The sequence below is a fragment of the Hyperoodon ampullatus genome (assembly GCF_949752795.1).
Source record: "Hyperoodon ampullatus genome assembly, chromosome: X".
Taxonomy (NCBI): domain Eukaryota; kingdom Metazoa; phylum Chordata; class Mammalia; order Artiodactyla; family Ziphiidae; genus Hyperoodon; species Hyperoodon ampullatus.
Window position 1 is genome coordinate 89,027,655 of NC_136913.1, and position 16,364 is coordinate 89,044,018.

The 16,364-nt window shown below is 44.7% G+C and overlaps 1 protein-coding gene across 1 annotated transcript in view; it reads right to left on the bottom strand.

Annotated features, from left to right (window-relative positions):
* Positions 1–5,355: 5,355 nt before the first annotated feature.
* The window catches only part of LOC307069758 (nuclear RNA export factor 3-like), a gene marked incomplete at both ends in the record, with an annotated part of 42,721 nt that continues 31,712 nt past the window's right edge, over positions 5,356–16,364 (bottom strand). Inside the window, 9 exons of the mRNA XM_079728083.1 lie at positions 5,356–5,729; positions 14,042–14,181; positions 14,505–14,667; positions 15,335–15,377; positions 15,473–15,588; positions 15,697–15,755; positions 15,862–15,969; positions 16,113–16,168; positions 16,254–16,322. Of these exons, the coding sequence (XP_079584209.1) occupies positions 5,356–5,729; positions 14,042–14,181; positions 14,505–14,667; positions 15,335–15,377; positions 15,473–15,588; positions 15,697–15,755; positions 15,862–15,969; positions 16,113–16,168; positions 16,254–16,322 (1,128 nt within the window). The remainder of the gene's footprint in view (positions 5,730–14,041; positions 14,182–14,504; positions 14,668–15,334; positions 15,378–15,472; positions 15,589–15,696; positions 15,756–15,861; positions 15,970–16,112; positions 16,169–16,253; positions 16,323–16,364) is intronic.

Sequence of the window (16,364 nt, forward strand, 5' to 3'; positions counted from 1 at the left end):
CAGCCACATTGTTTTCTTGTTACGATATCACACTGCCATCTACTGCTGGTGGATATGTTCCCATATGATGTAAATGAGTGACATTTGCCAGCTTTCTTTAGGATAGAAGCAGGCTTTGAGGACTAAGTCATATCAATGAACTCTGCATTTTCATCACATCACCAGATGATGTTTTAATTATCTAATTCATGTAGCCTGTTTGGGTCCAAAGATCATCTAAAATGTACATGATGCTCTACCTTTTTTCCCCCACAAAATCTGGAAAACCCTGGCATATCCTGGGCTCTCTAAAAACTGACAGGCACTTGCAATAGGTAACTATCACTGGATTGTGAAATTCTAATTTAGTCTAGTGTATCTGTTTTTATATAGGACACGTTGATGCAATTCAAAGTCTCCCAAATAGGGAGGAGTATCAAGATGGTGCAGTAGAAGTATGTGGAGCTCACCTCTCCCCACAAACACATTAAAAATACCCCTACATGTGACGCAGTTCTCACAGAAAACCAACTGGAAACTGGCAGAAGATCTCCTACACAACCAAAGCTGCAAGGAATATCTCTACATATCCAGGAAGGACAGAAAACATTTTAAAGGCATGAGGACAGTCCTGGCACCGCTGGGGGAGATCTGTAAAGGAGGAGAGGCACACATAGGCAGACCCTTGCCCCGGGGAGCCCCCTTGCCTGCTGGAAAAGCCGCTGGGATAGATGGAGGGGCTGGAAAAGCCTAAATTCTGCTCACAAGGAGTGCATGCATGCTGGCTTGCTAACAATCAGGGCAGAGAGAGACTGGCACTGGCGGCTGCTGCCTTGCTGCACTTCCCAATCCAAAGCACACACAAGGTGGTGGGGCCACAGATGCACACAGCAGCTGAGCATTGAATCTTAGGTAGACAGGTCCAGGGAGAGGACTTGATCTAGATGTGTGGAGACAGACCGCAGGGCTTGGGGTATGGTCTGGGCCACATCAAGGAGCCCATTGTCAGCCCGCACATAGTGGGGGCAGGTCCTGCCACAGTGCCCATTATCAGTGTGCACACAGTGGGGGCAGGTCTGTCCATGGTGGACTTTGCCAGCACGTGCTCCTGATGGCGCCATGGAAAGGCAGAGCAGCTGGGCACTGCATCTCGGTTGGATGGGCACAGGGCAAGGGTATGCAGTTTTTCATTTCACGGTGGGAGCACACTGGCCCCGCTCACTCTACACCATAGCTAGGAGCCAGATCTGGAGCTGACAGGTCCTGGGAGAGGTCTGACACAGAGGCAGCCCAGGTTCCAGGCAGTGGCACAACCACCTCAATTCCTGCAGCCACAGGGCTCCAGCCCCCAGCACCAGCCTACTCCACACCACATCCCAGCACTAGGTCTGGGGTGAACACAACAGAGAAAGAGATGTAACCTTGGGCTGCTTCTGGGAAGAACCATGGATGCCTGCACTGGAGGCACATAGGTTTGCAGTGACCACACGGGCCTCATTAGCTTCAGTGGTCACCTCCTTTGCATCAGGGCATGGGCTCAGAGGCAGTGGAACCTGACTGAACCTGACCCTCAGGGCTTCTACTCCAACAGCTGGGAATCAGACCCCAGCCCCAACAGGGCTGTGACAGCCATAATGCAAAGAGGAGGCCCCAGCCAACAACCAGTGCAGCCTCTGGTCAACACAACTTCAAGCACACACACTATCAAGGGAACAAGGGCCAGCACACTTTAAGGAAATACGTGGCAAGCACCCACACCAAAACCAGCCCTTGCACCAAAAATATTGGACTCATACCGTCTACAGAGGGATCCTCCAACCTAAAAACAACCCTTCAAGAACACAGTAGATTCATGTCTGTCCTAAATTCAGAGACGAAGAAAGTTAAGTAGAATGAAAAACAGAGATACTATTTCCAATAAAAAGAACAAGAGAAATCCCCTGAAGGAACAAATAATGAAGGAGACCTCACCAGTCTACTAGACCCCAGATTCAGAAAGGAGGTAAGAAAAAGGCTAAAGAAATTAAGGAAGATTATTGATAGAAATGCAGATCACTGCAACAAGGAAATAGAAACTATAAAGAGAAATCAATCAAACTAGACAATTCAATTGCTGAGATAAAAAACAAACTAAAAGCAATAAATAGCAGACTAACCAAAGCAGAAGAATAAATAAGTGATCTGGAAGATAGAATAATGGAAATCACCAAATGAGAACAGCAGACAGAAAGACAAATTTTTTAAAGTGAAGAAAACATATGAGATCTATAGGATAATATAAAGCATGCGTAATATGCATAATCATATACATAATGGGCACCGTCATATGCATAATAAGGGTACCAGAAGAAGAGGAGAGAGAAAGGGGGATAGAAAATGTATTTGAAGAAATTATGGCTGAAAACTTCCCAAACCTAAAGAAGAAAACCGATATCCAGATACAGGAAGCACAGAGGGTCCCACACAAGAAGAACCCAAATAGAGTGACAGCAAGACGTAGCATAATTAAAGTGGCAAAAGTGAAAGATATAGAGAAGTATAAAGTCAACTGGAAAACAGGGTTTAAAATGGCAGTAAGTTCATACGTATCAATAATTACTTTAAATATCAGTGGACTAAATGGTCCCATCAAAAGACAGAGTGGCTGAATGGATAAAAAAAAAAAGAAAAAGAACCTACAATGTGCTACCTATAAGAGACTCACTTCAGGGCACAAGACACAGACAGATTGAAAGTGAGGAGATGGAAAGCTATTTCATGCAAATCGAAACAACAAGGAAGCGGGGTGAGCAATACACATATCAGACAAAATAGACTTAAAACAAAGTCCATAAAGACAAAGAAGGACATTATGTAACGATAAAGGGATCAATAAAGAAGAGGATATTACACTTGTTAGCATATATACACCCAATAGAGGAGCACCTAAATATATAAAACAAATACTTACAGACATAAAGGGAGAAATTAACAGGGATACTCTAATACTAGGAGACTTTAACACCTCACTGACATCAATGGACACATCTTCCAGACAGAAAATCAGTACGGCAGCAGAGGCCCTAAATGACACAATAGACCACTTGGACTTAAATTTTGCCTACAGGACACTACATCCCCAAATAAACAGAATACACATTCTTTTCAAGCGTGCAAGGCACGTTCTCTAGGAGAGGCCACATACTAGGACAGAAAACAAACCTCAACACATTTAAGAGGATAGAAATGACTTCAAGCATCATTTATTACCACAATGTTATGAAACTAGAAATCAACCACAGAAAGAAAAATGGGGAAAGAACGAATACATGGAGACTGAACAACATGCTACCAAAAAACCAATGGGTCAATGATGAAATCAAAGAAGAAATCAGGAAATACTTCAAGACAAATGACAATGAAAACACAACCTTCCAAAATCTATGTGATGCAGCAAAAGCTATTCTCAGAGGGAAGTACAAAGTGATTCAGGCCTTCCTCAAGGAACAAGAAAAATCTCAAATAAACAAAAATAGAAAAAGAATTCAAAAAAAAAGAACGAAAAAATTCTCAAAGTCAGTTCTTTGGGAAAGATCAGAGGGAAATAATTAAAATAGAGGTAAAAATAGAAAAGATCAATAAAACCAAGGGCTAGATTTTTGAAAAGACAAACAAAATCGACAAACTTCTAGCCAGGCTCACCAAGAAAGAAAGATAAAGGGCCCAAATAAACAAAATAAGAAATGAAACAGAAGCAACAACTAATACCACAAAAATACAAAAAAATAAAATAAACTCACAAAAACCAAAACACATAAGAGAATACTATGAACAGTCGTGTGCCAGCAAATTAGACAACCAAGAAGAAATGGACAAGTTTCTAGAAATATACAGCCTGCCAAATTTGAGTCAAGAAGAAACAGATAATTTGAACAGACCAATCACGAGAAGTGAAATAGAATCTGTAATTAAAACAAAACAAAAACTCCCTGCAAACAAAAGTCCAGTACCAGACAGCTTCACCAGTGAATTGTACCAAACATACATAGAAATTATACCTATACTTCTCAAACTCTCCCAAAAGGTTGAAGAGGAGGGAACAGTCCCAAATTCATTCTATGAAGCCACCATCACTTTGCTACCAAAAGCAGGCAAAAACACTATCAAAAAGATAATTACAGGCCAATATCTGTGAAGAATATAGATGCAAAAATCCTCAACCACATATTAGCAAACCGAATCCAACACTACATTAAATAGGATCATACACCATGATCCAGTTGGATTCATTCCAGTTGCTCTGATAGCCTTATGGGAGTTCCCTTGTATGTTATTTGTTGCTTTTCCCTTGCTGCTTTTAATATTCTCTCTTTATCTTTAATTTTTGCCATTCTAACTCCAGTGTGTCTTGGTGTGGTCTCCTTTGGCTTGACCCTGTTTGGGACTCTCTGTGCTTACTAAACCTGGATATCTCTTTCCTTTCCCAGGTTAGGGATGTTTTCAGCTATCGTGTCTTCACATATGTTCTCTGCCCCTTTCTCTTTCTCTTTCTCTTCTCCTTCTCAGACCCCTATAATGCAAATGTTAGTACACTTGCTGTTGTCCCAGAAGTCTCTTAAACAGCCCTATTTCTTTTTCTCTTTTTTCTTTTTTCTATTCTGCTTCAGTTATTTCTACTACTCCATCTTCCAGCTTGCTCATCCATTCCTCTGCAGCATTTCATTTACTGTTGATTCCATGTAGTGTATTTTTCATTTCCGATAGTGTTCTTCTCTGTGTGGTTTTCCTCATATTTTCGAAATCTTTGTTAAAAACTTCTCACTCTGTTCATCCAATCTTCTCCTGAGTTCTTTGAACAACTTTATGATCATTACCCTGAACTCTTTATCAGGTAGATCTCCTATCTGCACTTCACTTTGTTCTTCTTCTGGGGTTTTATTGTGTTCCTTTGTTTGGAATAGATTCCTCTGTTGCCTCATTTTATCCAATTTTCTATTTTATTTCACTGTGTCTGGTAGGTTGGCTATATTTCCCAACCGTAGAGAAGTGGCTTTCTGTAGGAGACGTCCTGTGTGTCCCAGCCGAGCTCTCCCCTCTGGTCACCAGAGCTATATGCTCTAAGGGTGCCCCCTGTTAGGGCTGCGTGTGTTCTTCTGTTGTGACTGGCACACTACTGTGGGTGGTGTGGTAGGTGTGGCTGGCCCCTGGTCCAGTGGGTTGCCAGGCCCTGCCAGGCCCTGCCTGTGCAGAGGCTGGTGGCCACTGGCGAGTGAGGCTGGGTCATGAGGCTGCTGGCTGCAGTGCCCCAGGACATCCCGGGATTAGCGCTGGCCCGCTGGTGGGTGGTGCTAGGCTCTGCAGTGCGTGGTGGTGGGGCTAGACGTCCTGTATCTAGTGTCAAGCCTGCTGGTGGGCAGGGCCAGTTTCACATGTCTGGCTGCCGGGTTTGCGGGTGTCCAAGAGCTTGTGTTGGCCCACTGTTGAGTGGGGCTGGATCCTACGGCAGCTGGCTGAGGGGTCCAAGGTGTCTTGGAACTGGTGTTGGCCTGCTGGTGGGTGGGGCTGTGGCCCAGTGAGTCCTGGAGCTAGTGCTGTCTCGCTGGTGGGCACAGCCAGGTTCCTGGGTCTCTGGCTGCAGGTCCTTGGAGTCCTGAAACTAGTGTCAGTTTGCTGGTGTGTGGGGCCAGTTCCTGACATGGCTGAGTATGGGGTCTGGTGTGTCCCAAAGCTGGCGTCATCCCACTGGTGAGTGGGGCCAGATCCAGGAGCAGCTGGTTGAGGGGCCCAATGTGTCTCAGAGCTTGTGCCAGCCTGTTGGTGTATGGGCTGGGTCCTGGTATGCCAGGCGGCAGGGCTGTGGTGGTTCTTGGGCTAGTGTTCCCAGAGCAATGTTCCTTTTTACATATTTACAAATATGTACATTAACAGAAGATGTTCTTTAATTTTATTACCTTTTTATAAGACTGAATTTCTTCTAAAAGCTTGAAGCTTTTTTTTTGCGGTATGCGGGCCTCTCACTGTTGTGGCCTCTCCCGTTGTGGAGCATAGGCTCTGGACACGCAGGCTCAGCGACCATGGCTCACGGGCCAGCCGCTCCGCGGCATGTGGGATCTTCCTGGACCGGGGCACGATCCCGTGCCCCTGCACTGGCAGGCGGACTATCAACCCCTGCGCCACCAGGGAAGCCCAGCTTGAAGCTTTTAAAGATATTCCATATTGAAATTTAATGGTGCTCTTTAAAGAAAATTGTTGCTGATCATAAATGTTGAAAATTTTCTTGTTTCTCATCTTTCATATCTTTATGAACTCTGTGTTGTATGTTTACAGAATGGTAATACTTGATAAAATTGTAACTATGAAGAATCCATTCCCTTCTAGCCAAACTATCCTGACACAATAATATCAAAGTACGATAGTAAAGAAAAAGCTTTGCCAAAAATTTGAGAAAGAAAATGAGATTTAAGTATGCTACCATGGATGCCTTTGTGGTTCTTCCTAAACTTACTGCAGGGGTGAGAGCTCTAGTGCTTTGTAACTACCCATTCACTAATTCAATGTAGGTATTTCCTGAATAGAAGTATTTGTTACCTGGAAAGACATAGTAGTTGAAAACCATTTGAGCTTGAGTACTGTGGGTATTATGCTCATATTGATCATTGTGCTTTCAAATGGTACCTGAAGGTGATATTTTTGTTTACCTATGCAATATACATTCCCCATCGTCCTAACTGGTCTCAAACTTTCATTAGTGCATTTCCTCCCTCATACAGTCACATGTTTGGGGGAAATTTGACTGCTAGTTCCAAGGGTGAGACCAGAGTTATTCTAGATCTCACGCAATAATCCTATGTCCCTAGCCATAGTCATTGGTTCAAGATTGGGCCTGAGTCTTTATATCTTTGAGCCACTGGATCAACTAACCTAAAGTCTCCTCTACCTCTGGGCTCTCAGTTATATAAGCTAGTTTATTTCCTTATGGTATACATAAAAGTGGATTTTACTTTCTGTTACTTGTAACTTTGTTAATTACTGCTATATATGTTTTTGAAGATATGTTATCAGGTGAATGCAAGTTCAGAATCTGTAATCTTTTTAATACATTCTTTTTTATGGTTTGATAGTAGCCTTCTTTGATGTAATTGCTTGATGTCTATTTTGTCTGATAGTAATACAAATTAACCACGTCTCTTTCAGTTTTACTGATCTTTGGGGTTTTTTTTTTTTTTTTTTTTGTTTTTTTTTTTTTTTTTTTTGCAGTACGCAGGCCTCTCGCTGTTCGGGCCTCTCCTGTTGTGGAGCACAGGCTCCGGAGGTGCAGGCTCAGCAGCCATGGCTCACGGGCCAAGCCACTCCGCGGCATGTGGGATCTTCCCGGACCAGGGCACGAACCTGTGTCCCCTGCATTGGCAGGCGGACTGTCAACCACTGCGCCACCAGGGAAGCCCCATTGGTATTTTTTACCATCACTTTATTTTCATCCTTTCTGACAGTCTACTCTACCTGCTTCATGACCTACTGAAACACGTTCATAATGCCTGTATTAGACTGCTCAGACTGCCACAACAAACATACCACAGACTAAGTGGCTTAACAACAGGAATTTGTTTCTCACAGCTCTGGAAGCTGGAAGTACAAGATCAAGGTGTGAGCAGGGGTGATTTCTTCTAAGGCCTCTCTCCTTGGCTTGAGGATGGCCATCTTCTTGCTTCTTTTTCACATGGTTGTCCCTCTGTGTATACACACTTCTGCTGTCTCTCTGTGTGTCCTAAACTCCTCTTCTTATAAGCACACCAGTCAGATGGGATTAAGGTATCCCCTAACAGCCTTAAATTAACTTAATCACCTTTTACAGTCCCTATCTCCAAATCCAGTCACGTTCTGAGGCACTGGTAATTAGGGCTTCAGGATATGAAGTTTGGGAGAACACAGTTCAGTCAATAACAAAACCTAATGTTAAGATGACGTTATCATAGAAAACAAGAGAGCAGAGGCAGGAGCAATGATCTGGAGCAGGCAGGAGGATGGTATGTTAGGCTTTCATTTTCCTATAGCTTCTCCAGTTCCTAAAATTCTCTAACGGCCAATGAATCCCAGGCATTTGACTAAGAAACTTGCATTGCTACTACCTCATCCTGGACCTAAAGGATGGGAACTAGCATTCCACACTAGTTAAGAGCTCACAGCTTAAAATCTAACACTTTCCTATTATCAATAGATCTGCTATTTTCTTCCAAGATACATGACCCTTCTTAACCTCAACTTCTTCATTAGATACGGAGACAAAATAATTAGTCATACTACTCCAACTGTGAGAATTAAATGAAATTGAGATCTACTTCTGCATATAATCAGGGCTGTTTGCTGGGTGGAAGGTTTGGAAAGCTGTTTCCTCAGCCATTTATGCACAGAATGTTCAGGCCCATTGTATGCTAACAGCTCTATATTCTAGGTCATGCCACAGCATTGTCTATGAGACATGCAGAAGGGGAAGAGTTGCGTCTGTGCACTGGGGTTAGACCTTTTGGGGGCCCAATTATCTCACCAAATACCTCCCTTACTATTTAGCAACCAGAGCCACTTGCAGTTCTCTATTTTGACTCCTAATCTTCAGGAAGACAGAGACATTGTCTGAAATGTTTCATGGTCCTATCTTCCCTTCTTAGCACAGAGCTTGACATGCACTAGGGGCATGAATGAATGAATAAGTGGGTGAATGATAGTTATATTCCAGACATATATCTTCCTTCTGTGACAGTTAGTAGCCCCTGGCAGGCCAGACCCTTAGCCTTATAGCTAAGTCCAGTGGTTAGGACTCGGCACTCTCACTGCACGGGGCCCAGGTTCGATTCCTGGTTTGGGAACTAAGATCCTGCAAGCTGCGCAGCACAGCCAAAAGGAAAAAAAGAAGATGGATGCATTATGTTGAACGTAAATTATATCTCAGTGAAGTTGGTTTTTTATATGTTGTTGTATCCCTCCCAGAATCTAGACCTGCATCATGCTCATATGTGGAATCAACCTGTATTTTCAGATTGAACTGTACAGTTGGGTTTTTCGTTTGTTTGCTTGCATGCTTGTTTTTTTTGTTTTGTTTTGGGTTTTGCTTTTTTTTTTGCACAGCCAAGAATATTCTCAGGATCTCCTGACTTATACATCCAACCACATGCTCCCCACCCAGATTTTTCATAGGCTCCACAAACGACATGGTCAAAACAGAACTGTCAGTTTCCTGGCATTGCACCAAAGCTGGTCCTCCGTTCATTTCCCCATGCAAGAAAATCGCCCTAACCAAGCTGCCAAAATCCACATTCCAAGAGACACAGTTACTTCCTCTCTATCCCTTACCACAAACGTGGACTTCATCAACAAGTTCAGTACTTCCAAGATACATGTCATTTCAAACCCCATCTCACCCCTTCCATTGCTACGACTGTGGTCTACGAGACTGTAACCTCTCACTGTCATGTGTGTCGTAGCCTCCTAATCTTGTGTCTTGATCTTACAGTTGCTCTATTTCAGTCTGTCCTCCAAGGAACATTTAGAATGAGCTTTAATAAATTAGATTATAAGAATAATTTCCCTTCCTTTCAGAAAGCACCCAATGGCTCCATCATAATAAGATCAAAACCCAGAGTCCTTACCATGGCCCACAGGACCTTCTGTTATTGGGCCCCTCCTACCATTCTCACCTCATTTTCTAACGCTGTCCTCCCAATATACACTGGCACACAAGCTGTTCCCTAAAACTGCCAAGCTTGCCCATATCTTAGGGCCTTTCGTCTTGCTCTTCCCTCTGCCTCGAGGGCTCAGCTCCTATATCTTCCCACTGCTGACTGTGTACTTCTTGTTATTTGAATATTAAATCTAAGTTACGCCTTTAGAAAATCCTTCCTTGCCTTCCCCACCCTAGTCATTCTCTGTCACATTTTCCCATATTATTTTCTTAATGGCTTTTAAATCTTGAGTGTATCAACCCCTGTAGAATGGGAGCTCCATGAGAACCATGACCCTGTCTCTCAGGTTCTCTGGTTTATCTCCAGTGCCTATCACAGTGCCTCACATATCATTGGTAACCAATAAATATTTGTTGAATGAATGAATGAGTGAATGAATGACGTAGATTAAGCACGCTAAGTTGTGAGGACTCAGGCATAGTCTGGGACATGGGATTTGGGAGGATGGGAGAGTGAGCTCTGGTATCTCTGAAGCAGCAGTTTTGTTTGAACCCATGAAAACTGTGGTTGGAAAACTGGGTAGAAAGGACATGATAATTGAGGTAGTGCTTCTAGCTGCCTTGGTTATGAAAGTGTAGCATATGTTCTATACCAATTCTCCTTCTTTCTTAATAAAAGAATCCCACATTTATTTGGTACAGTAATGTTTCCAGTAAAAGACCACATTTATAGCCCCCTTTGCAGGCAAGAATGGTCACATGACCAACTTCTACCTAATGAGGTGATGGCAGAAGTGTTGTATAGTAGTTCCAAGAAGGTAGCTAAAAGGGAGATGAATTTCTCAGACCAAGGTATTTCTCATACCATCTGTTGTGGACTGAACTGTGTCCTACCCAAATTCATATGTTGAAGTTTTAACCCCCAGTACCTCAGAATGTGACTGTGTTTGAAGATAGGGCCTTTAAAGAGGTGATTAAATTAAAATGAGGCCATTGGGGTAGACACTAATCCAATATGATTGGTTTCCTTATAAGAGGAATTTAGGACACATAAAGAGATACCAGGGTGTGTATGCACAGAGGGACAACCATGTGAAGAAGGAGTAAGAAGGAGACCATTTGCAAGCCAAGGAGAGAGGCCTCGGAAGAAACCAAACCTGTGGACAGCTGGATCTTGGACTTTCAACCTTTAAAACTGTGAGAAATAAATTTCTGTTGTTTAAGCTACTCAGCATGTGGTATCTTGTTATGGCAGCCATAGCAAACTAATACACCATCAGATAAGGTTTTCAATTTTGACAGCTCATTAGAATCAACTGAGGTGAACCTTGAAGATACTGATGACTGGGCTTATCCCTAGAGGCTCTGATTCAGTTGGTTGAATCTGAGCATTAGAGGGGATCCTAATGCATATCCAGAGTTGAAAACCACATGTCTAGGAGAATAGTTTTGTGCACTCTATTGAGCAGTCTGAGAGTGATGAATCTAGCATCATTTAGAAGGCATCCCCCATATCTCCCTCCTTCCACTGTTCTTCCTCTCCCCCATATCCCTTCTTTTTCTGCCCTATCCAGATCTCCACAGATGGACCCAGAGATGCACCCATCTTTTAATCCTGTTCCATATCCAAGTTCAGTCCTAATTTGAGGAACATTTAATAGCTTCAGCCCCACTTCTGCCCTCCCTGTCAAGAAAAGTGAGTCTCGAGGGGCCTCACATTCTCTTACTCTGCCTGTTAGCCAGAGCCAGGGCAGCTCTCTAGAGGTAACTTCTTGCCTCTTAATCCAATTATAAAATGGACGAAAGACATGAACAGAGGGCAAATAGGCTTAGGAAAAGCTATTCAACATCTTTAGCCATCATGCAAATGCAAATTAAAAGCACAATGAAATGTTAAACCCACCTATCAGAATGGCTGAAAATAACAGTGACAAAACCAAATGTAGGTGACACTGGATAAACTGAGTCACTCATACATTGCCAAAGGGAATGCAAAATGGTATAGGCTGTCTGGAAAACAATTTGGCAGGTTTTTCCAAACGAAACATGCAATTACCATACAATACAGCAGTTGAACTCTGGGCAATTTACCCAGAGAAATGAAAATTTGTTTACACAAAAACCTTTACATGAAGTTCATCACAGTTTTACTCACAATAGTTAAAAAGTGGAAATAGCCCCGATGTCTTTCAATGGGGGAATGGCTAAACAAACTGTGGTACATTCACACCATGGAATCCTATTCAGCAATAAAAAGGAACAGATGATAGACACACTTTACAACTTGGATGGATCTCAGGAGAGTTATGCTGAGTGAAAGAAATCCATTGCTATAGGTAATGTACTAAACGATTCCATTTCTATGACATTTAGGAAATTATAATAGTGTTTGACAGAGTTTAGGGATGTGGGATCAGGAAGAAAGTGGGTGTGACTATAAAGGCTAACATGAGGGAAACGTGTGGTGATGAAACAGTTTTTTATCTTGTTTGTGGTGATGTTTAGAACACCTACACAGCTGGTAAAAGTGCATGGAATTTTATATATAAGTACTATACACAAGTGTTCTAACACACAAATGAGTGCATGTAAAATGGCGAAATTGTGGTAAGCTCAGTGGATTGTACGAATGTCCATTTCTTAGTTTCAATACTGTACTAAAGTAATACAAGGTGTTATCATTAGGAGAAGGTGAGTGATGGGTATACATGATCTCTCTACACATTTTTCGGCAACTTTTGGTAAATCAATAATTATTTCAAATTTAAAAAGTTAAAAAAACAACACAGGATTTGTGGGGAAAACAGTCTTAGGTACAGAGCCTAAGGACCTAATAAAAATGTTAACAAAGTTTTAGACCTATTAAATGATTAAGAAACCCATAATTATTGGAGTAAATATGGTACTTTACTTGCTAAATCCATTGTATTTGTTTATAGAAGTGAACATCAGAACGGTCACCACTTGTGAGTACTGAAGTGGTGGAGAGAAGGTTATATCAGGTGGCAAAGCTTGGATTTTAGGGTAGTCCAGGAATGGAGTCGTTACTGTATAATTTTCAAGCACTGTGTAGGTCAGATATAAATGCTAGAGACTGCCAAGGATGATGTAGGAGATGGGACCTTTTGGTCCTGGCCCCACTAACTCATGGTTGGGTCAGGGGAAAAGCAATCCAAGACACACAACATATAATGTGCAATGTTACTCTTTAATATAAAGATAAACGAGGATCATGCGTGGGAAAAATATAGAACAACGGGTAGGCCTACACGGTAAACTTTGGCTTCCTGATTAGCTGGACTGCAAGCTTAGTCATGGATATGGCTTCAGTTAAGAGAAGAGAGGTAACAAATATGATGAGGATGAAAATGACATCTAAAGGCTCATTTGCAGAGTTTTCTTCTCAAGATCCCATGTCAGTGGATGAGGGTCTCATCTGGAATTTTGCCCTTGGACTGAAGAAAGTAAAGAGAAAGAATTGGGATGACAGCAGAGCCAGCAGCCATGAGTGTCAACACCAGGGCACCTGACTTCTGTCCACCTTCACCTTCCTGAAACCCTAGAGGTCTATTTCGTCTTATCTCTGAATTCTCAGAATTCACTTTTTGATGAGTAAAGAAATGTTTATTTCTGGTATAGTCTAGTCATTGTACTGAAAGCACCTGTAGTGGGGGAGGATAGATGACCTCCCTTAGGACCAAACTGGAGACACTTGACAACACAACTTCACTGCTAAATCTATGCTACAAGAGCAAGCCTTCAAGTTTACCAACATGTATGTACCAGAATGAGCAGATGCCACTGCATGTAATGCTGAAAAAGAGGCAGAAAGGTAAATGGCTATCAATAATAGCTTATGGCTTCCAGGAATTCAATTGTTTAATATATTGATCTTAGAAAGAGTAATGTAGCTTCACATATACTGAGAAGAAACTATGCTGGTACTAATAATAAAAGAAGTTTCAAAACAGTATATAAGATAGGAAACCTGTATTTTATAGTACATGGAAATGTATTAGTATGAAATTAGGGACTTTTTCACAAGTAAACGTTTGTAAGAAAAAAATAGATTTAAAATAATTACCTGAAAATTCCCATTAATCCCTCCACTACTCGTCCCAGCTCCCTCCTATCCCCATGCAAACCCAGCACTCACTTCTGAGACCACTAGAGGTTCATCTCAGATGGCGTGGAGGCTGCCTGCATGATGTCCTGCTGCAGCTGGGAGAGGGTATACATGGAGCTGGAGGTGGGTGTAGGCACTGGGATGCAGAACACACTCTGGGTCTCACTGGGTTGGCACCCCTCACAAACAGCTCGTCATTCATGATGCACAGACTGAAGGAAAAATGGGCCCTCAGACAACTGATGGATGGACACCCACACCCCCAGTAGTGACTCTGCTCCCACTGGCACTCAGCAACCAGATTCCTTCCACGTCCCTCCTGTGTCTGTCTCCCAGGTTCCTTGACTGGTACCTCTGCCCCTCCCCACAGAGCGCACCTTTGGAGAGACTGTCTACCACCTTCACTCGATTTATAGGTTTATCCCTAACCCAGGGACAATTTCACATTTACCTTTTACCACAGTGCAAGGGGTGGAAAGTCTGATACCCATTCTCGGAAGAAGACACTGTGTCACACAGAGGTCATGTGACTTGACCAAGGACACAGCGAGTGAGTGTTGGGAAAGGAGTGAATGCATAGGCCAATTCCAGAGCCCATACTCTTCTTAACCACTAAGCTAGACTTCTCCTGGGATCTCCCTGCTGGCTTTCCACAATACCGAGTAAACCTAAGGTCTGTGCCATCACATTCCCACGCCCCTGAGCCCAGGCAGGGATGGGCATTGCCACCCACGACAGGGCTCTCACCTGCAGTAGCTGGCAGGGGTAGCGATGAAGGTCCGGGTGAAGGCACGCACACAGCTCTGAGAACTTCCTTCCACTTCAACAGCAAACAAACAACAGTACCCCTGAGAGCCGCACGTGCTGTACACGCTCACATGGCGGTCCCCAGTCAGGGTGTGACTGGACACTCATGCAGAGAGGGCAGTTCTTCACGGGGGCCAGGGTGTCGGGAATGGGGAGGGCAACTATAGAAGCAGTCTGCGCCCAGTGACAACAGGGCCCCTGACAACCACTACACAAGTTCACGGGATGCATTCTTCACAGCCACCCAAGACGTGGATACTACTACCACATTGTGCAAATGAGGAAACTGAGAGGTTCAATAGCGGCCCAAGTTCTCACAGTAAGGATCTGGGATGAGAGGCACCAAACTCCACAGTCTGTGTCCCCAACGCCCAGGGTGTGTAGGGCAGACAGACATGGACACAGCTCAGACCTGGGTTGTCTGTGGGAAGCCTGAGGGCTGGAGAACACAGTGGGGAAGGGGAGGGGAGGAGAGGCGAGGGGAGGGGAGGAGAGGCGAGGGGAGGGGAGGGGAGGGGAGGGGAGGGGAGGGGAGGGGAGGGGTGGGGAGGGGAGGGGAGGGGAGGGGAGGGGAGGAGAGGCGAGGGGAGGGGAGGGGAGGGGAGGGGAGGGGAGGGGAGGAGTGGGGAGGGGAGGGGAGGGGAGGGGAGGGAAGGGAAGGGAACAGAAGGGGAGGGAAGGGGTCAGGGAAGCTGGGTGGTTTTGGGAGTCAGCCTGGCCAGGGGGAGGCAGCAGTGGGGCATCTGCGGTGGGGGTCTACACACACTCACCTTCCTGGAATTCCCCGCTGACGGAGAAGCAGAGCATCGTTTCCTGAAAGGGAAGAGCCCAGGTGCCCAGTCACCACCTCCACCTCCTACCCACCAGCGGCTTCCTGGGCCCGCCCGAGGGAGGAAGCAGGCGCTCACCATCTGGAACCAAATGTCCACCACGAAGGAGCTGAAGTCATGCTGAGTCTTGGGCAACCCACAGAGCGTGTGCACAATGACACGTTTTGTGTGCTTCAGCAGCTGAACCCGCAGGTCTGTGAGGGGAGGGCAAGCGAGCGAAGGTCAGGGGCTGCCACGCCCTGGGTCCGATGACTGACCCCTTCACCGCCCTTTCCCACCCAGTCTTCCCATCGCACACTCACGGGGGTCCTTGAGCTTCTTCATATTCCTGCTGTCCTTGAAATACTCACACAAGCTGCTTCTAGGAGACAAAGAGCAACAGTGGGTGGTGGGGCTTTGCAGGAGCTGGCCTGTGTCTGCTGGGGAGCCACATGGCCCAGGAGCAGAGCCTGTGCTGTGATACTCACTGGGCTGGGTCCTCGGGGTGGAAGGGAATGGTCAGGGAGAAGCAGGCCTCCTCGTGATAAGCCCCTGCGAGACCCTGTCGGTCTCCGTAGTCATGGATCAAGTAGTACCTAAGGGGGGGCAATGAGGACAGTCTCCCTCCGTGGTCTGCACCTCAAATGAGACTTGAAAACTCCCCTGAGCAGACCTGTGCTTAGGTGGCCTCACCTCTCCTAGCCCTCCTCCCCTTGCTCAGCTTCCCAGAGGTACTTACTGCCTCAGGAATTGCAGGACTTGGCTCTTGAGCTCATCAGATCCAAAGTAGCTTCCCTGGAATCAAAACAGTCCTCAGGACCAGGGCTAACACCCCCTTCTCAGGCACCATGTAAAACCCGGCTTGATCCTCCGTCCTCACCTTGCAGGTTGGTAAGCGCTTGCAGGCTTCAATACCACACTTAGCCTGTGGGGATGTCTCCTGGCCATCCTGGGGAAGAGAAGAGGATGTCAGCAGTGCAGACCAGGAGGT